The following is a 21,320-nucleotide window of genomic DNA, read 5'->3' as shown; positions in this document are numbered from 1 at the left end:
AGAGAGTGATTACATCCAGCATGTCTCCCCTTTATTCCCGACGTGCTATGGTATCCTGGGATGGGTAGGAGCGTCATGTATTATCTCCTACTTCCTATGGAGATCTTTGAAGGGAAGCAATGGACAGTTTACAATGGAGATCTTTAGCCAACAAGACCAAAGGAGATATGGCTTTTCAACTCACCAATAGGCAGTCCAACACAGTTTTTAGAGTCACCTTACCCTAAGTGGTTCATTTCTTTTATTACAATACTTTGAGCTACTTCTTATTACTCTTTTATTTCAATATTAAAAAAATAAAAATAAAAAACCCGTTACGAGTTAGAATTGTATTTAGGTTCACCGCTAAATTAGAGAAAAAATACTCTTAAACTTTGTGTATCAAAACTATAATTGAAGTATAAAATTGTAAAAATAATAAAAGAACAGTGGAATGTTGACTTTCGGTAAAGGAATCTATCAATTACTCCAATGTTGACTTTCGGTATAAATTTTAATAAATTTACATTACGAAACGAATATTAAATGTATTTTTGGGATAATTTAAATTAAACTGATAGAAGACACGGTAAAAAAAAAAAGAAAAAAAAAGTACCGACGATCTCGTTTATATATAAATAATAATTAAAATAAACAAAACTATTAGGAGAGAAGGCAAAAAAGCACCATATAAAACTTTTATTTTATTTTATTTTTTAACTTTTATTTTATTTTATTTTTTGTGTAATGTATAGAAAGGTAAGTAAAAGACAAGATTCATAACTAAAAAGAGCATGACTCTTTGGCTTTATAGTCATATATATATATATATATATAACATCCATTTCATAGAGTTGACATTAATATTCAATTGCTCGTGACTATTGACATAGCCTTTTTTTTAATTATTATTCTAATAATTGCAAAAATAAAAATTAAAAATAGTTCAAACCTTACAACAAGAGGTTAAATAAGAGTTGACATATTCCTTTTTGTTCTAATAATTAAAAAAAAAAAAAAGATACATTTATTTTAATTCAACTCTAAAACAATAAATTAAATATCATAAATATATTTAATACGTTACACACAAAATAGTTTAAATAGGAACTCACATAAAAAAAATAAAAAAATGTATTTAAATATGAATGATAATGATATATTAAATTGATAAAGAGGCGTGTAACAAACCAAACTCACAAAAATTAGAATTTAGTTCTTATAAATTTAAAAGTTAGACTTTTATCCTACCGTTTAATAGTTTCTCATTAACCGTCTTTCTGGTTCGATTAAACTTTCGTAAATAATTATTATAATTGTAATATTAAAATTAGTGTCTGATAAAACATTTAAAAATTATATATATATATATATATATATATATATATATTTTTTTTTTTTTTTTTTTTTTTTTTTTTTTTTTGGGCAATGAGTAGACTTTTGTTAGGTTGGTTAGGGTAGAGGTTTTTGAATGGGTGGGTAGTAGAAAATTAGAGTCCGTTTGAATTGGGGCTCCAATAGGAACCCTACACGTCAACCCATCAGTCTAATCACGCCTATGTAGTGGAATTCTTATTCACATTTGACATTTCTTTTGTAAAATAATAATTATAATAAATACAATTAAAATTTTTATAATAATAACTTTTTAAATTTTTATAAAAAATTAATCGAGGTGGCCCAATGGACCAACGCACCCCATTCAAGGTCTATATCTTCAAATAATAATATTTTAAATAATATTTTAGAAACGTGTAAAATAATTTTTATAAAATAATTCTAATTTAAAAATTCAAAATTTTATATTTTAGGAATAATTTTAAATAAAAAAATTGGTTAGGATGATTCTGACGGTTGTGAAGTTTTCGAGAGAGTGTGGCAATATTTTATATGTTTGAATCTTTTCGAATAAATTATTTTTAAATCCTGATTTTAAATTTTAAATTCTATATTATTTAGTAATAAGTTTAAATGGAAAAAAATTAGTCACAATGTTCGAGTGGTCTACCCACACAAATTCTGATTTTTGGGGGAGAAAGTGGGTTCAATGGCAACTACTTTCAACCAACTAATTTGATTGAGCGTTCAAATGTTTGTTATGCGAGACGAGATGTGTGATGTCCCACATTGGTTGTGGAGGAGAACAAACCACTATTTATAATGGTGTGGAAACCCTCTCCTAGAAGCCCGAGAGGACAATATTAGCGGTGGTTTTGGGTCGTTACAGGTTCGTTACAAGATGTGTTTTTCGAACAAGCTATATTGTTTTATTTCTCTATCCCTTCCCGTGCTGTCTTCATGGGCTAGGCTCTCGCGTGTCCTAAGTTTGATCAGGGCTAGGAGATTGATAAAGAACTAGGTCAAAGCTTGACTAAAAAGGGTTGTGTTCAACTCTGTGGGTTGGCTGGTTGGAAGGGATTACTTTCTACCGTCTCTTTTTCCATTCGAGATCTTCTCTTAACAAAGTAGGTTCAAGTCACAAATTTGGTTTGCTACATGCTTGACATATCCGATCAAGTGTTCATAATTTAGAGTAAAAGGTTTCGAACCTGTGCATACCAGTACCAAAAGCCAATGTCAATATTTGTCTTTGGAATTCAGATGGATGAGCAGACACTTGAACCTAAAAATGACAAAATTCGGGAGACGAATATGACTGCGAAGATGTACCATTAAAAAGACCAAAAGAACACAATGAATGACTAATTGTAATAAATTACAAGTTAATACGAGCCCACTATTAAAAAAAACTTAGATTGGAATTCATTTATTAACATATATTTTTTCTTCCGTTTGAACTAATTTCGATCATTCTTTTAGCTGCTTTGATCGACGCAATTGCCGTGGCTCGCCAGTAATAACTTGATTTAAAATTTTGAGGACGGAGCATAGGTTCAATCCCTCCTCCAACACTATCTTTAATAAATATTTCATAAATGTGTATATAGTTTTGAAAATTTTCAAATTAATTGTTTTGATTTAAAATTAAAAATTTTAGTGTTAGGATGATTGAGTGATGTAAGGCGTCAAACTAAGTTTTGGATGTGGGAGGGTGTGGGATCAAATCCCACCTTTGACAATTTTTAATAAATGTGTAAATAACTTTGAAATTTTTTAATTAAATTTAAAAAGTAATTTTTGATGTACAAAATTGGTCAGGATGGCCGAGTGGTCTAAGGCGCCAGACTCAAGTTCTGGTTCTCGTGAGAGAGCGTGGGTTCAAATCCCACTTCTGACACAATTTGTAAATATTTTTGAAAATTTTCAAATAAATAAATTGTTTTGGTTTAAAATCTAAATTCTAAATATTTTACATTATTCTTTTACCATATATGGGCATTTAGATTCTCATCATAATATAATTTTGCAAAATTATATATACATATATTGACGTACAAACTTTGGCAAATTCGTGCACAAAGAAACAACCTCCAAGATGATGAAAGTTGTGAGATTTTCATGTGCCCAAACGACAGGTGTTGGCACTAACAAACAACCATTCTCTCCCTTTCTCTCTCTTTCCCTCCTTTTTAAGATAAGTCTTACCCTTCATCATTACTCCAAATCAACTTTTTTTTCCCCTTTCCCAAGTCTTCCAGCCTTCTACAAAACATACCGACTTACAGAAAATGTGTTATCAGGCCATTCCTCTTTACACACCCACCGTCTTGCACGGAAGGCCGCTTGTAGCGGCGGCACAAACGGCCGTCCCCCAGCAGAGAACTGGCGGTGGCAATGGAAACAACTGTATTTGCTCACCGACCACCCATCCAGGTTCTTTCAGATGTAGATTCCATCATGGAGAGTATAAGTGGGTTAGCCGATCGGGATTTTCATCAAAACCCCACATGGCTTAGTAATCTATGAAATTTGTGTCTAAATTTATATGCATATGCATGTATTGTATATATATATATAGCTGAAATATGTTGTGATGTTTTTTAAAATAAACAAGCAAGAAGAATCAAGAGAAACACCTTTATCTTGCTTCCCCTGTGTTCATGTTCATATTTGAACTCCTTGTGCCGTTGGGCAATGGCTGCGATATTGATTTCAAGTGCCTATAAATTCGTGAACATGCATGAGAGAACTCAAACAATGCTCTGAAAAGCTCTGGCAGCTGGTTTTTTAGGTTCCCCAAGGACTTTTCCCTCACATGGACGCATAGCTTTTGGTACTCTTCCCGTTGCTCCTCCAGTCTCTTCTCTACAGCCTCCACCGCCGCTTGCCGCTCTGCAATGGCATCATTATCACCAATTTCTTCTGGGTTTTTCTCACCGGGACTCGGCACCTTCCGCTGCACATACTTCTTCTGCCAGTCCTTGAATTGCTTGGTCTTCCGGGCAAGCTCCTTCTCTGTCTCCTCACATTTTACCTTCATCTTCATCTCTTCGTCCTGGCTTTGCATAATTGTGTTGATTATCAAGTTTATGCAAAACTGTGCCTCACACTATTGAGGACATATTCTATTTATATTGGCAAAAGATTAACTAATAGATCCGATTTCATAGGAAACTAACGAAGTAAGCCTATTCTTATGGCATGACTAACTTCAAGCTATTCTAATGGATTGACCAATTCTAACAGTCCCCTTCAATCCCAACAAGTCTTGTACATGTTGAGATTGTTACAATGTGTAGTAAAAGGAGTTTTAGACAGTGGTTTTGTCAGGATATCAGCTACTTGATCACTTGATGAAATGAACCGAACTTCCATTGCTTTACGTGCTACTTGTTCTCGAACAAAATGAAAATCAACTTCAATATGTTTCGTTCTAGCATGAAATACTGGATTTGAAGTTAAATATGTAGCTCCGAGGTTGTCACACCAGAGGCGAGGAGCCTTTGATTGATACACGCCCAGTTCCTTCAGTAATGACTTGATCCAAATCATTTCTGCAGTAAGATTCGCAATGGCCTTGTATTCTGCTTCGGTGCTTGATCTTGACACTGTAGCCTGTTTTCTGGAACTCCATGAGATTAGATTTGCTCCAAGAAATACAGCAAAGCCGCTAGTTGAACGTCGATCATCGGGACAACCAGCCCAATCAGCATCAGAAAACCCCGACAACATCATGGTTGATTTCTGAATTTTCACTCCTAATGCTAGTGTGCCTTTAACATAACGAAGAATTCTCTTCACAGCACCCCAATGAGCATCAGTAGGTGTATGAAGATATTGACACACTTTATTGACAGCAAATGCCAAATCAGGCCTAGTCATTGTCAAATATTGTAGTGCTCCCACTGTACTTCTGTATTTGAATTGTTCTTCAGCTGATAAGGGTATTCCTTGTTCTCTGAATAATTTTTCAGCAGAACCCATTGGTGTAGACATAGGTTTGCATTTTTCCATGTTTACTCTTTTCAACAAATCTAAGGCATATCGTCTCTGTGACAGTATGATACCATCTCGTGTTTTCTTGACTTCAATACCCAGAAAATACTCAAGACCACCCAAATCTTTTACTGCAAAATCTATTTTCAATTTCTGAATCAACCTTTCGGTTGCTTGATCAGAGGAGCTCACAATAATTATATCATCAACATAGATGAGCATATAGATAGTTATCTCTCTGTTTTTGAGAATAAAAAGAGATGAATCAGCTACTGAAGCCTTGAAGCCTAACTCAATAAGTTTTCCAGTCAACCTTGAATGCCAAGCTTTTGGGGCTTGTTTCAGGCCATAAAGGGCTTTCTTGAGCTTGCATATGTAATTCTTTGGTTTGGCTGAGTCTTGAAATCCTGGTGGTTGTCGCATGTACACTTCCTCTTTCAGAATTCCATGCAAAAATGCATTTTGGATATCAACTTGTCTCATATTCCAGCCCTTGGTTACTGCTAGCGAAAGAATGACCCTGATTGTTGACGGTTTGATCACAGGGCTAAAAGTATCAGTGTAATCAACACCAAATCTTTGCTTGAATCCTTTGGCAACTAATCTTGCTTTTAATCTTTCAACTGACCCATCTGCTTTTCTTTTCACTTTATACACCCATTTACTATCAATGAGATTTATTCCAGGTTTGGGTGGAACTAGATCCCAAGTGGCATTTCGTTTTAGCGCTGAGAGCTCATCATTCATTGCTCCTCTCCATCTTGGATGTTGCATGGCTTCCTGCAGGTTTCGAGGTTCAGTAGCAGTCTCTATGATCGGAGTTGTGATAGTTACAGCGCTTGCGAATTTTCTTGAGGTTTCTGAATATCTGATAGTTCCATCAGTGAATTGTTTAGCTTGTACAATGTTATTTCTCAACCTTGTTCGCATTGGATGTTGACTAGCTGCTTCAGTTGGTTGATCAGACACATGTTCATGAGTTTGGTTTTGAGCATTGATCGAACTGTTCTCAGCTTCATATTCTGCAATTTCCTCTGAACTTCTTGTATTATCTGCAGAAGATAAGCTGACACCAGACAAGTTGTCACTAGCAATATTATCAGTTTGACCATCATTCATATGGGAATTACTAACAACTGGTTCAATATCTGTAAGAGCATTTTCAGTGTAAAAACTAGCAAGTTTGGCTAAGGCTGGAAGTAGAACAGGATGATGTGGATTTGTGGTTTTGTTTGGTGGCTTAGATTCTTCAAAAGGAAAAATATTTTCATCGAAAACCACGTCTCTAGAGATGTAAATACGTCCTGTACTTCTATTTAAGCATTTATATCCCTTATGAGAAGAACTATAACCCAAGAATATACATCTAGTAGTTCTGAAACTCAGTTTCTTGTTGTTGTAAGGCCTTAAATTAGGCCAGCAAGCACAGCCAAACACCCTAAGCATGGAGTAGTCTGGACTTTTACCAAACAATTTATGAAGTGGTGTGTCTTGTTGTATGGTTCGGCTGGGCATTCTATTTATAAGAAAGCAAGCTGTGTTGAAAGCTTCATCCCAGTAGGATAGAGGCATGTTGGCTTGAGCGAGTAAAGCAAGGCCAGTTTCTACAATGTGTCTGTGTTTTCTTTCGACTAACCCATTCTGCTGGTGTGTGTGAGGACAGGAGATATGATGTTCAATGCCTGTGGATTTGAAATAATTGTGTAACCGATGGTATTCACCCCCCCAATCTGATTGGACGGAGCGAATTTTGGTATTTAGCATAGTTTCAACATGTTTTTGAAATTGAAGGAACACAGACTCAACATCAGATTTGCATCTCAGAAAGTAAATCCAAACATAACGACTAAAATCATCAACAAAGGAAACATAATATTTGGAATTATTTACTGACGCAATGGATGGACCCCATACATCAGTGTGAATTAATTGAAGGGGTGCTGTAGATACATGCTGAGAAGAACCAAATGGCAATTGATGTGCTTTCCCTAATTGACAAGCATTACAAATTGAGGAAGAGGGAATATTAGTATCTATAGCTAAATTATTATCTTGTAGAATTCTAATGGTAATTGGAGATGCAGGGTGCCCTAGCCTTCTGTGCCATTGTTCTTTCGAAAGTTTGGCTGTCAGCAAGGCTTGACTGAAATTATGCGGTAGAACGTATAGGCCATTCTTACATCTACCGTGGAGCAGGAGTTTCTTCGTGACTCGGTCCTTAACCAAAAAATAGTTTGGGTGAAATTCTACAACAGCATTATTATCAGATGCTAGTCTTTGTACTGAAATTAGGTGCTTATTGATTTTAGGAACATATAGGATATGTTTCAGAACAAGAGATGAACCAGAAATTAATGAATTCCCAATATGAGAGATAGACAAACCTGCGCCATTTGCAACCTGAATTTGGTCGGTGCCAGTGTAGCGTTCTCTGGTGGTAAGCCTCTCTAGGTCATTGGTGATATGATCTGTGGCTCCAGTGTCAACATACCAGTTTGTGTCACTAGTGTATCCACTGGTTGCCAAAGCTGCTTGTTTGAGATTATTTTCGGCTTGATATGCCTGATCAAATCTGTGCCAGCATTGCAAAGCATCGTGATTGGGCTTACCACAAATCTGACAGACAATGCCTGAGCTGCTTTGTGTCTTTGATGGTTGACGTCCAGGATTGTTCACAGTACGCCTTGATTGTCCATGACCACTATTTAACTGACGACTACGACCGCGACTACCTCGACCTCCATTGGCACCTCCACGAATGGATATCCTATTGACATTGTTAGCAGATGAAAGTTGCTCAAATGTACCCTTACGCAAGTGCCGCATCTCATAGCTCAGCATGTGAGCATACACGTCGCTGACAGTGTATACATCTGTTCTGGTTGTAATGCTTGTGACTAGAGGATCATAATCTGGACCAAGTCCTTGCAGCATGTAGGCGATGAGTTCTTCATCCTCTATTCGCTTGCCAATGGCAGCAAGTGTATCACCAAGATGTTTTACTTTACGAAAGTAGTCAGCAATTGTCATGTCCTTTTTCTGGATAGTAGAGAGTTCCATACGGATCTGCATTGCTCTTGCTCGAGATGTGGAAGCAAATTGTCGCTCCAGCGTAATCCAGGCTTCTCGTGCAGTGGTGATTCCAACCATCGTGCTGAGAACCTCCTCAGTGACTGATGAGTTGATGAGGCTGAGTACCAGCTGGTCCTGGGGGTACCAGACTGTGAACTCAGGGTTGATGATAATTTTGCGATTCCCTGTTTCTTCACTTGGTTCAACGGCGATCGTCTGGCTTGGTGCAGGCATGGATCCATCCACAAAACCAACAAGGTTTTGGCTACGCAAGTAGGGAAGGATTTGGGTGGACCACAGTAGATAATTTTCTTGTGTAAGCTTAACACTAATCACCTGACTGATCGACGGAGAAGACATTGTGTTGTTTGGGATTGACATGTCTAACAGCAGAGGCTATGGATCTCGTGGATCTTATTTCGGCTCTGATACCATATCAAGTTTATGCAAAACTGTGCCTCACACTATTGAGGACATATTCTATTTATATTGGCAAAAGATTAACTAATAGATCCGATTTCATAGGAAACTAACGAAGTAAGCCTATTCTTATGGCATGACTAACTTCAAGCTATTCTAATGGATTGACCAATTCTAACATTGATCACCGTTGCAAAAGTGAATATGGCGTTTCTTAGGATCTCGTCAGGAAGCTTCTCCAGCTGCTCCTGCCAAACATGGAGGAGCCCATGAATTGGTGGGCTGCGGACCCTTGGAGGAGAACAAACCTTCTCCTTTAAGCTGCTTTCAGTAGGGATCAGATTCAATTTCAACCAATTTGATAGAGCCTTAATGTAATCCTTTTGACGGCTTACAAGCTTCTCCAATTGAGAATGCCAGTCCTGCACCACAGCCCAAAGCTGCACCGTGCGTTCATGGTGGTGGTCGCTTGTTTCCTTTGGCGACTGAGAGATATCCAGCATTTTCAGAGCAGCCACAACCTTCAATTGGTTTCCATGGTGAAAATGCATGGTTTCCCACATATTGACCATTCTACAATTCACCCCAGAATTTACTTAAATCTCATCATTATCAACACACAACAAACTCATAATGTTCCATTTTTAAGAATAAAATCGTTATCAAACTGAACAAGTCTTACCCATTGACAAGCTGAACAAGTTTGGGATACAATTGTTCATCTCGAATGCGGTTGATCTCAGAGACGGTGGAATCCATGGATTGCATGTCCACAATGTATCTGGTGTGCAAATGGCTGACAGTGGCCTTGGCTTTCTCGATTGCTTCAAAATTGGTGCCCTTTTCCTTCAGCTTGTTCAGAGCAGCAACCTTCTTTTGGTACTCCAACTTCATAACTTCACCTGCCTATCCCAAAAACAGTGGGAACGAGTGATTTTTTTCAGCGAAATACAAGAAACAGAATGAGACAAAAGGATTCAGAGTTTTAACCTTCACTTCCTCGAATAGTTTCTTCTCCCAGGCAAGCAGTTTATCCAATACAGTGGCATGAGTTTCATTCTCCTCTTTGTCAAAATCATCATTCAATTCATCGTTATTTGGCAATCCTCTAAATGATCTGTTCCATGTGATAACACGCATCACTCTAGCAGAATGATCTATATGTCCTGATGGGAACAAAAACCAACAGCTAGTTGGAAAAGTTTCCCAATCCATAAATTAAAGTTCATCTGTTCCCTTGAATGATTGAACAATTAATTATGAACTTGATAAACAAATCGAGACGAATACCTCGATTATCGGCAAAGTTTGAGTGGAAATGAAGCCGAGTGGCCTCGAGCATCTTCGAAACCTCATGAGCACTTTCAGAGGCTTTAAGAAAATGATCATCAAGCTCCATGAAGATCTGTAGCAGATTGATATTCCCTTTAACAATCCTTTTCCCCTCGCTTGGACCTGGAAAACCTACTTGCTTCGTCTTCTTCGACGTCTTTTCCGCCGAAGAAGACGGCGGCTCTTCACCAGATTTCTCCCCCATCGCCGCTCTCTGCTCCACCGCCTCCATATTGTTATCAAAATCCTCAATGCCGCTCAACGTCGGAGCCGGCATATTTTCAACCGAAAACAGATAATCGTAGGTCGAATCCTGAGGCGACGGCTCGTAAATGCGGCGGTTTTCGGTCGGAGGCGGAGGCCGATTCGGTGAAGGCGGCAATCGCGGAGGCGGACTGTTTTCTTCTTCCACAAGCTCCCCATGGCCAGTTCTACCGCCACGCCCACCACCGTCTATATTGCTTCTCCTCCTACGCAATGGACCAACGGCGCATTGAATCCCAAAATCATTCTCATCCACCTCCTCAATAACCGTCTCCACACGCTTCGACTCAACCTTCGAGGCCTTCATTTCAAACATACTCGTAGCTGGTTGAAGCGGCATACCTGGAGAACCAGGAAGCGGAGGCGGCGGCGGAGGCAAACTATTATACGACGACGCCGCCGCAGCAGCCGATTGAGCAACGGCGGCACCAGGGAGAGACGACGGAGCCGGCGGGCTCTCTCCATGAGCGTAATCGCTCAAAACAGCGCCAATGTTCTTCAACGACATGGCGTAGGAAGAATGCGCCGCCGCGAAGGAATTCCGGGCGGTGACGGCGTCTTTCATGAACATCTTCCGATCCTTACATCGGGAAACCACTTCCTCATTTTCGATCTTGGATTGTGAACAACCCATAGGAAAACGATTTGGAAAGAACTTCTCCGAAAATTAAACATGAAGATGGCCGGAGCTTTAAGACGAGTGAGCGAATCAAGATCTACTTTACGCTAGTTATGTTCTTCCATGGGCGGAAAAAGCGGGACGGTTTCTTTCATTTCTTCGCTGCGTTTGTTCTTTTGGAGGGAAAAAAAGCAAAAGAAAATTTAATGCCGCACTCCTCACATAACAAATCAAATGGATGATGCTATACGGCGTCGTTTTAGCCCCCTTTGTAACTTTCTTTTTAAATAAAAGAGGAATAATCGGGTTTTTTTTATTATTATTATATATATTCCATTTGTAAGTTTAACTTCATAAACTTCGTATTTTTATTTTTTTTAAAAAAATTAAAAAAATTTAATAGTTTAATTTAGTGGAATATTTTTGTTATAAAATATACTAAGCTTAATGTGTAAAACATACGTTAAATTAAAAAAAAAATCAATTAATTGTATATTATATATAATCTTATTTAATTATATATTATATGTCCTTTTTAAGTAAAAAATGTCAAATAAATTTCTAATATTTTATTTTGTATCAAATAAACTTTTAAAATATTCCTATTTTTTTTTTTTTTTTTTTTTTATATATAAATATGTTGAATTTGAATATTAAGGATGAATATAAAGCAAACATGAAAAAATCATAGATAAAATTTTAAAATAAATAGAATAAAATAGGTGCAAAAATAAATATGAAAAAAATATAATTAATCAACAAAATCTGAAATTTATCATAATTAAAATTCCACTTCCATACACTCATATGTGTGCGTGAGAGGTTGATTTCCGACAAATTTTTGGTCATTTTGAGTAGCTAGAAAATTTGTATGTCATTCTTGTTAGGAACCACGACTCTCCACAATGATATGATATTGTCCACTTTGAGTCATAAGCTCTCGTGACTTTATTTTGGGCTCCCCAAAAGACTCATGATGTTCCACTTAATTAACCAAGGTGGACTCACTTCCAATAATCCTCAACCATTCTTCCCTTTGTAGATTCTCGGACAAACCATAAATTTCATAATTATCTCTGTTTTGTAGTTAAAAAATATGAGTAAAGAATAGATGTATAAATTATATACCAATTTTTTTTTTTACTGCATTTTCTTAAAGTTATAAAGTACAGGTAGGTTGTAAGAAATGATTAGAGAATTGCAAGTGTCCTGTTGGTTTAGTTTCGAAGCAAAGAATCTTCCTTTAGGATGGAGTCTCCTTGTTAATGTCATGCCAACCATGTTCGATCGATAATTTTCTCGAGCGTCTGATACCGACACCTTTTATTTATCTTCCTTCAGGGCTGCAAACCGAGCTGCGAGTTCGTCGTAGTCCGGGAGCTTAGGATGAACGAACGAATTGGTTCTAATATGATGCTTGTTCTCTAGCTCAGTTAACTCAGTTGGCTCAGTTGAGTCTATGGACAGTGACACTGCCCTGACCTCGTTTGATTCATGGCTTGGTTTTTTCTTACTGTAATGCATCAACAGCCCATCTAACATCTTCTCCTCCTCCTCATCATCATCCCCTTCTCCTTTCATGGCTTCTTTACCTTTATTTCGACTCGAACTCGTATCGTTTCCCGAATTCCCGACATTGTCGATCTTGATCTCCATTGTAGGCTGTAGTTTCACATTTCTTCGCCTGACTGATTTCGGTTTCGGTTTCGGTTTCTCTTCCAAGGTTGGCTCGGGTTGCTGCTTATTACGTTCATCGTTTTCTACTTGGTCGGTAGCTTTTCGAGCTTCTTCCATTGTTTCCTTGTTGGTTAGTTTCGTTTTAAGGTAAGGAGGTCGGATAACTCTAAGGTAGAACGGTGTCTGATCCTCTACTTCATCCTCGGAACCTCCTTTTCGGACATCTTGATCAGTACTACTATCTACGGTCGAGGTCTCGGTCGTGTTGCCTTCACTTCTGATATCGAACATGGATTCGTCGTCGCTGCTGTCCCTTTTTCCGACCGAGCTCTTCTTCCTTCCGTGCACGGGAACAACATCAGGCTGCAACAAGATTGACCATAAAACCATCAATAGAATGAAGAGAGTTCATCAACACACAATAACAGAACTGCACACAAACTCACTTCATTTGGGGGAGGAATATACAATTGTTGTTCAAGAGCTTTGGAGTTCCAATCAATGGCGGATTCCTGAGCAATCTCCTGAAGTAGTTGAAGCTTTATCTCTTTCGATTGAATCGTCGCCCTCGACTTCTCGATAAGCTAAAAGGAAAAACAAGAATTAAACCAAGTTTTAGGACGACCCTCCAACGAAACAACCGAGTTTTTAAGCTACCAAGAACAACCTCTATGCTGGTAAATGGTTCGAAGGAACATCCATATTTCCCAATAAAGAAGTTTCGAAGCTCTCGTAATTCAGGCAAGTCGGCGAATCTCGCTGCAGCGTAGATCAACGACGCGACTGCTTCGTTGCATTCATCAGGGCATTCGCTAGAACAGAAACAAAAACATGGAAACCACATTTAAACTGATTTGAACAAATTGAAGCCTAAGAACACAGACATGTTCCAAAAATCATGATATCTACTACCTCTGTTTGATCAAGACAGAGAGTTGATTGGAGATAGTCCCACAAAATTCATCAATTAGCTCATAACATCTCAACACATTTCGCTCAACAAGAAACCCTTCAGCCTATTTCACCATTAGAACAACAAGCACCGCCAAAATCAGGGAAGATGAACCAGAAATTCACTTACAGTCATCCAAACACAAAGGATTTAAGAACAATCACAACAGAAGACAGATATTAAAATTATGGGTTTCGGAGAGATTAAGAATCCAATCCAAGACATAAAGAAGAACTAACCCTGTTGTAAGCATTGTAATCGAGACGACTCTTGAGAAGTTCAACAATGTCGCTCTTCAAATACTTAAGAACCGCATTCTTCTTCTTCCTAATTGCATCCAGCCGCGACTTCAACAGCTTTAAGCAAGATTTGCTACATTACAATAAAAGAAAGAATCAATCAAAAGAAACCCATAAAAATCAGAATCGGAATCGGAATCGAAATCAGAATCAGAATCAATACCATTTCGTGTAGTACTTCGGCTTCAAGAACATGTCGAACATTTTGAAACCGAAGAAATCCGAAAGAAAACAGAAATTTAGAGGGCTGAAACGAGGAAGAACACCGAAGAATCAGGCAATGGAGAATGAAAATCCCAAGAAACCCACAACCAAGATTCCAAAAACAATTAAAAGAAGGGATGAAGAAAATGGAATAATCCCACATCCGCCATTGAAGAATGTTTACAAAACATCAAAAGGAGGAACGAGTAATAATCAGCCAAATGGAAGATGAACATGAACAATACAACACAGAAACGACAGTGCAAGAGAAACAGAGAAGCTCACCGACAAAAATGAACTCCAAAAAAAAAAAGGGTTTATTAAAAAAGAAGAACGAAAGCGAGAGAGATATAATGGAGGAGAAAGAAGAAGAAGAAGAAGAAGAAGAAGAATCGAAAACCCGCCAAAAAGATACCGGAAAATCCCAGCTGTGTAAGAAGATGAAGAAGAAGAAAATAGAACTGCCACGTCGGACGCTTTTTTTTTCCAACTAAAATAGAAAAATGGGGTGTGCAATTACCATTATACCCTAAAATTACGTCAATATATGTTTTTTTTTGTTGTGAAATTTTGTTGGATGGATTAGGGACAGTATTTGGCCAGCGCATAATACTGTAATTTAAAAATAAAATAATGGAAATTCCGAAAATAATAATAATAATAATAACGGAAAAAGAAAGTTAAGGGACGGGAAATTAACTGGGAAGACAAAACGTGCAGCCATCCGTCAATAGCTGGCATTCCTTAACGGATTTTATTTCTTTTGACAGTTGTACCCTTGTTTAAAATTCCGGCCACAAACTCCACTTCCGTTTATTTATTTATTTATTTATTTAAATAATATAATACATATTATAATAAATGACAAAATTAATATTTTTTTTATTCCCGTTTTATTGTTAACCTTTTAATTTAAATATATATTTTCTAATAAAATTAATTATAATTTAACCATCAAATTCGAACATAAAAAATACATGTATATATTTTTTATTAGGTATGATAACGAAATCAATCATGACTTTTTATTTGATTTCATGTGAGGAAACAGCGTTAAATATTAACATAGTATCCTAATTTTTCATGACTTTTTTGGATGTTGGATACATGATGTTTTTCTTTTTTTTTTTGATAAAATAATAACAATAATTTATAATAATTAAATATAGTGACATCAGTCGATGTGTCTTGCTTTGGCTATGTTGTTCAGGTAATGAGTGGTGATTAATGTTAAAAAGTCTTGTTTACTAAGTTTTTAAGATAAAATGATTGAGGCATGTGAAGCTAATTTAAGAGAATTAGAAGGATTTATAATCCATTAAAAGATAAATTATTGAGAAGAGTAATCTCAGCTAATTAACAAAACATATGGATTAATTAAAACAGAATTTTTGAAAAATTAAACGCAAAATCATGAAAGTTTAGGCTCAAAGTGGATAATATAATATGATTGTTGAGGCCCGTGATTTATAACAGAAATTACATACCAATTTAATTTATTTAGATTATTCGTGTTCTAAATTTTTAGGGCCGTATACTTATTTTTAAATTTTTTTTAAAGAAATCAACTTGAATATTGTTCGACGGAACCGACCCGAACTTAAAAAAAAACATGAATCCAACAAATCCACCGTTGTTTTTCAACTGGCAACCAGAAAACCCAAACATGTGAAATTGTGTTAGTTGAGGCGCAAAAAGGATGGCCGAGAGACAAGGCACATGCGAATTGTGAATTGTGGATGCCCTTTTGACATGGGACAGCGTTGGTTGAGGTCATTTGGGCAGCCTTGTGACTCGGCCGCCGTAGCCTTCTGCGTGTGGCGCCTTCACTTAATTAGTAGCTTCTAGTCTAAGCTAACCCTTTTTCTGGTTTTTATTTTTTATTTTTTTATTTTTTAAATTTTCCTTCCCTCTTTCTGTTAATGAGCTGTAAAAATGTGGAGCCAGCTGTTATTTATTTATTTATTATTTTATTTTAGCCTTTCTCAATGACCATTTATAAATGCATTAAAAGTTGCATCTTTGTAATTAGGGTTTTGATTTTCTTTCCTATCCCATTTGTGCATTAATCTATCGCCTTCCTTGATTGGATGTGTTGTTATAGGGAGAGCGTAAGAACTCCTCAAACATATTATCATACTTTTCAGTCTGTCCATCTATCCAAGGATGATAGCTCAAAGAGATGCTTAGACTCGACTCCAATAACTTAAAATGGCCCAGTTTAAAAGGTTCCTGTAAATCTCATGTCGCAATCACTGATAATGATCGTGGAAATGCCTCACAGCTTGATAATGTGTCGAAGAATAGTTGAGCAGTTACTTCAGCGGAGTATAACTTAGGGGTTGAGACTCTAATTAATCTAGAAAGAAACAATCATGGGTAGATAGTATAGAGAGAAATAAATTCGATGTTGTTAGAATCATATTTAGTAATTGGTTCTTCAGATCAGTCATAGATTCTCAATTGAGTTATTTCAATACACGAACCAACGTGTAATAGTCAACGTGAACGCAACATAATTAATTAAGTTATTATACACGTGATCAAAAAGTCCATATATTCGAATTTATTGTCTTAAAAAAAAAAACAATGCATCGTAACAACAAGTGAGAAGAGAATTCAACCGAATGTTAAAGAAAAAAAAATCTAAATATTAACATTAACATTTTTTTGTATGAGAAAAAAAAAAGTGAGAAATTTGTAATTAATCAAATGATTATTTATGAGAAAAAAAAAGTAAAAATATTAATTTACAAATGTCTCATCTTGATTGGGCACGTTCAAAAATATATCAGCCCTCAGTTTGGGTCAAACTCTGCCAGGTAAATTTGCCACGAGTCACGCCCATGATTATTCCAAAATATCAATTCCCTTTATTACTCATTATAGAATATAGTTTATTATAATATCATAACGATATTACATAAAATCTGTCACATAATCTTAAATAAATGTGAAAACAAATTTACCATAATTAAAAATTAACATAATTCAACATATGAGTACTTTTTAAAATTTTATTTTATTTACATTTAAAATAAATAATGTTTTTATTTAATTCTCTTCGTTAGTACTAACTTTTAATTTATTACATCTTAAATTTTAAAATTTTAAATTTATTTAGCGATCCATCTTAATCATTATTTTCATATAAATTATTTTAATAAAATTATATAAACATTTAGTATAGACAAAATGAATAATTAATTATACATGTTATGTTTTTAAAAAAAATAAAATATAATTAGTTTATCGCACTTTTGTCCACATAAACACACATTTCAATTTATTATAACTATGTTCTTATTATGTTTTTTTCTCTCGAAAGTATAACTATTATTATTATTTTATTAAATTCAATGAAAATCAGCTTTAAACAAATTATAAAAACTAATATTAAAATTATTTAAAATCATATGGGAAATGGATAAACATGGAGTTGGTCTTAAAATACAATGATTAAAATAATATTTTAGTCTAATTTTCTAATACTATATTTACAAAATTTAAAATAAAATTAAAATTAAATAAAATTTCATATTAAATGATTTTGCATAAACTCCATTATATTATATTTAGTATATATTTAAAACAATAATTCACAAACGAATCACGTTCCTAGCACGTGCAATATTTTGTGGTGTCTATAAATAACAGCCGACAATTGCCGCGCGCGGGCAATCCCTTATTGGGCTCTTGGACTAGGGCCAAACTCGAGCGATTTCTCAGCCATGTCCGTCGAAAAGAAGGGTATGGAACATTTGAGCTTTTTATTTCGATTTCATCTTGGTAACGGTACTATCATCAATCGGAATAGAAGGTTACTGCTATACTATTGGCTGTGTTATGCAAAAGTGTTCAACGAATCACTTTCGGTGTTTGCTTGTGTGCTTTTGGGTAGAAATCGGGATGCTGGATTATCTGTTCTTGTTCGTTAATGAATGAATCGACTAGTTGAATGCCTCTTTTTTGTTTTGTCAATCTTACCAGTTGAATGCGAATTTCTTCGTGTTTGTCTTTCTCCTACTTCAAATCTTTATTCTCTACTTTATCTTCTCCGTCTCGATCGTCCCGTTTCTACTTTTCTTCATCTCGGAACCAGAGCACTAAAACTCATTCAGTCCGGCCATCTCCAAGACCAGCTCTCGGCCCTAAGTCGCCGGCGTCTTATTATGCCTCTCTCCTCCAATCTTGCGGCGTCCAAAAGGTGATAGAGCCTGGAAAGCAGCTTCACGCTCGGATTTGGCAAATGGGTCTTGGATTCAACCCTCTTTTGGCTACTAAACTAATCAATCTTTACTGCGTCTGCAACTCTTTGATAAATTCTCATCTCTTGTTCGATAGAATTTCCAAACGGAGTCTCTTCCTTTGGAATGTTATGATACGAGGTTATGCTTGGAATGGACCATATGAGGTTGCAATTTCACTTTACTATCAAATGCAGGATTATGGATTTGTGCCCGATAAATTTACCTTTCCATTTGTGCTCAAAGCTTGTTCGGCTCTTTCTGCAATGGAAGAGGGAAAGAAGATTCACGAACATGTCATAGGCGCTGGATTGGAGACTGATGTGTTTGTGGGTGCAGCCCTGATTGATATGTATGCTAAGTGTGGTTGTGTAGTGAGTGCCCAACAGGTGTTTGATAAAATGGTTGAGAGAGATGTTGTGTGTTGGAACTCCATGCTTGCAGCTTATTCCCAAAATGGGCAACCAGATGATTGTCTTGCTCTTTGTAGGGAGATGGCGTATGCTGGAGTGAACCCCACTGAGGGGACGCTTGTCATCTCCATCTCAGCTTCAGCTGATAGTGTCCTTCTTCCTCAAGGGAAAGAGCTTCATGGTTATAGTTGGAGACATGGATTTGGGTTGAATGACAGGGTGAAAACTGCATTGGTGGATATGTATGCCAAGAGTGGCTCTGTAAATGTTGCTAGGAGTCTGTTTGAGTTGTTGAAGGAGAAGAGGGTAGTCTCTTGGAACGCCATGATCGCTGGGTATGCAATGCATGGCCATGCTAATCAAGCTTTGGACTTGTTTGAGGAGATGAAAGAGACAGCTCTCCCTGATCATATAACTTTTGTTGGAGTTCTGGCTGCTTGCAGCCACGGTGGGTTGCTTAATCAAGGGAAGATGTACTTCAGATCAATGTTAAGTGATTACATTATACGTCCTACTGTTCAACATTACACTTGTATGATTGATCTACTTGGTCATTGTGGGGTGCCTTGCTGCACTCGTGCAAAATCCATGGCAATGTGGAGTTGGGCGAGCTAGCGTTAAGGAAGTTGGTTGAGATCGAACCCGACGGCGGCGGGAACTATGTGATTTTGTCGAACATGTATGCACAAGCGGGTAAATGGGAAGGAGTTGCAAGACTAAGGGATGTCATGATGGATAGGGGGTTGAAGAAAAGTATAGCTTGTAGTTGGATAGAAGTGAGGAACAAAGTCCATGCCTTCTCGTCAGAAGATACTTCGCATCCCGAGTCTGAAGCAATCTATGCCGAGTTAAAACGGATAGGGAAGTTGATGAAAGAAGCTGGCTATGGACCACAAATCGGGTCGGTTTTCCACGATGTCGAAGACGATGAAAAGGCTGATATGGTGTGTGGTCACAGTGAAAGACTGGCCATTGCTTATGGACTCATCAGCACAGCTGTGGGAAGTAGGCTCTTGATTATCAAGAACCTTAAGAGTTTGTGAGGACTGTCATGTTGCCATTAAGTTCATATCGAAGATCACGAAGAGAGAAATAAGTATTAGAGATGTTAATCGTTATCATCACTTCAAAGATGGAGTTTGCTCCTGTGATGATTTCTGGTGAATGGTTGGAATTAACATTGGAAGTGCATTAAAGGGCTTGCGTGCGGTTTGAGTCTTGACTCATAATCTTGAAAGGATTCTTCACCCTACTCTTACTCGAAAATGAAATCTTAATGGCGGTGAGTGATAAGACAACCCTAATCCTCAGGCCAACTATCCAAGCTTGAAGCAAGAACCCTTAAATCAAAGTAATTAACATCTCCTTATACGAAATTGAGATCAAGATCTAGGAGCAAGATTTGATTAACATCTCCTTATACGAAATTGAGATCAAGATCTAGGAGCAAGATTTGCTTGCAGGCCGTTTGAGTCTTGACTCATAATCTTGAAAGGATTCCTCATCCTACTCTTACTTTTAGGGAAAATGAAATTTTAATGGCTGTGAGTGATAAGGCAACCCTAATCCTCAGCCCATCTATACAAGCTTGAAGCAAGAACCCTTAAATCAAAGTAATTAACCACCTCTTTATACGAAATTGAGATCAAATAAGAGATAAGACTAGAATTAGATTACCTCTTATGATCAAAATCTAGAAACAAGATTTGGAAACATTGTTCTAAATTGAGTCACCACAATCGCCTGAGTGCAATTTTACCACAAGAATTACTTAAACTTAGAAATAGCAAATATGATGCTTGGATTTTTAAGACTAGAATTAGATTACCTCTTGTGATCAAGATCTAGAAACAAGATTTGGAAACATTGTTCTAAATTGAGTCACCACAATCGAACTTCAAGGCTTGATTGAATGGCTCGAGTGCAATTTTACCACAAGAATTACTTAAACTTAGAAATGGCAAATATGATGCTTGGATTTTGAAGGAAATGTCTCAACTTGAGATCTGAATTACATTCATCCACGAATCTGCATTTTACCTAACATATTGTGGGTATTTATTAACACCAATCAAGAAGAAAATACAAGACACGTACTACTTTGTATTGATTCAGATGATAACGTAGGTTATGTAGAATTGGTCTTGACTCTATTGTGCCAGTGATGATATTTTAACCAGGTTGGGATCAAGAATAGCCGAAAAAAGAGACTTTTTTATTATATATATATATGACAATTGAATATGTTTAAATTATGTAGTCACAATATTTTGAATTTGACATTAAAACATCATTAATTAATTTATTAGTGACATTTTTGTTTAAAATTTTGTTAAATTAAGAGTATTGATTCTAAACTTGTAGTTTATGTTTATTTTATATTTAAACGGTATTAAATATTTGATAGGTTCATATATTTTTTATTTTTGTGTTTTCTTTAAAATGTAATAATTTTGTATTTAGTATATGTTTGACATATTGAATGATATTTAAAAATTAAAAATT

General features: G+C 36.4%; 2 protein-coding genes, 2 non-coding genes and 1 pseudogene across 5 annotated transcripts; 2 read left to right on the top strand and 3 right to left on the bottom strand.

The window, feature by feature from the left end:
- The first annotated feature begins 3,133 nt into the window (after positions 1-3,133).
- TRNAL-CAA (transfer RNA leucine (anticodon CAA)) lies at positions 3,134-3,217 on the top strand. Its single transcript has one exon. It is a non-coding gene; the product is annotated as a tRNA-Leu (tRNA).
- Positions 3,218-3,333: 116 nt separating this feature from the next.
- Positions 3,334-11,340, bottom strand: LOC111778203 (protein ALTERED PHOSPHATE STARVATION RESPONSE 1). The gene is made up of 5 exons (XM_087119082.1): positions 10,099-11,340; positions 9,799-9,974; positions 9,491-9,714; positions 8,997-9,381; positions 3,334-4,417 (listed from the first exon to the last, which is right to left on the bottom strand). Exons 1-5 carry the CDS (start codon positions 11,036-11,038, stop codon positions 3,959-3,961), a joined length of 2,184 nt encoding a protein of 727 aa, XP_086975208.1. The 5' UTR covers positions 11,039-11,340; the 3' UTR covers positions 3,334-3,958.
- LOC111783010 (small nucleolar RNA Z247) lies at positions 8,145-8,280 on the bottom strand. The gene has a single exon (XR_002813256.1). It is a non-coding gene; the product is annotated as a small nucleolar RNA Z247 (small nucleolar RNA).
- Positions 11,341-12,137: 797 nt separating the features above from the next.
- LOC111778886 (uncharacterized) lies at positions 12,138-14,574 on the bottom strand. 2 transcript variants are annotated; one of them, XM_023658886.2, is made up of 7 exons: positions 14,441-14,574; positions 14,115-14,198; positions 13,892-14,024; positions 13,613-13,716; positions 13,368-13,512; positions 13,147-13,284; positions 12,138-13,063 (listed from the first exon to the last, which is right to left on the bottom strand). In XM_023658886.2, the coding sequence occupies exons 2-7, from the start codon at positions 14,153-14,155 to the stop codon at positions 12,347-12,349; spliced, it is 1,278 nt and encodes a 425-aa protein (XP_023514654.2). In that variant the 5' UTR covers positions 14,156-14,198; positions 14,441-14,574; the 3' UTR covers positions 12,138-12,346. The 2 variants fall into 2 exon arrangements, with proteins under 2 accessions (XP_023514654.2, XP_086975104.1); XM_087118978.1 differs by having other exon boundaries at positions 14,115-14,564.
- A 3,253-nt stretch (positions 14,575-17,827) lies between these two features.
- On the top strand, positions 17,828-20,011 carry LOC111778776 (pentatricopeptide repeat-containing protein CRR2, chloroplastic pseudogene; annotated as a pseudogene).
- The last annotated feature ends 1,309 nt before the right edge of the window (positions 20,012-21,320 follow it).

The sequence above is a fragment of the Cucurbita pepo genome, chromosome 17, assembly GCF_057944985.1.
Source record: "Cucurbita pepo subsp. pepo isolate OVF chromosome 17, ASM5794498v1, whole genome shotgun sequence".
Taxonomy (NCBI): domain Eukaryota; kingdom Viridiplantae; phylum Streptophyta; class Magnoliopsida; order Cucurbitales; family Cucurbitaceae; genus Cucurbita; species Cucurbita pepo.
Note: the sequence above shows the minus strand (reverse complement) of the source record. Positions and strands in the feature narration are given on the sequence as shown.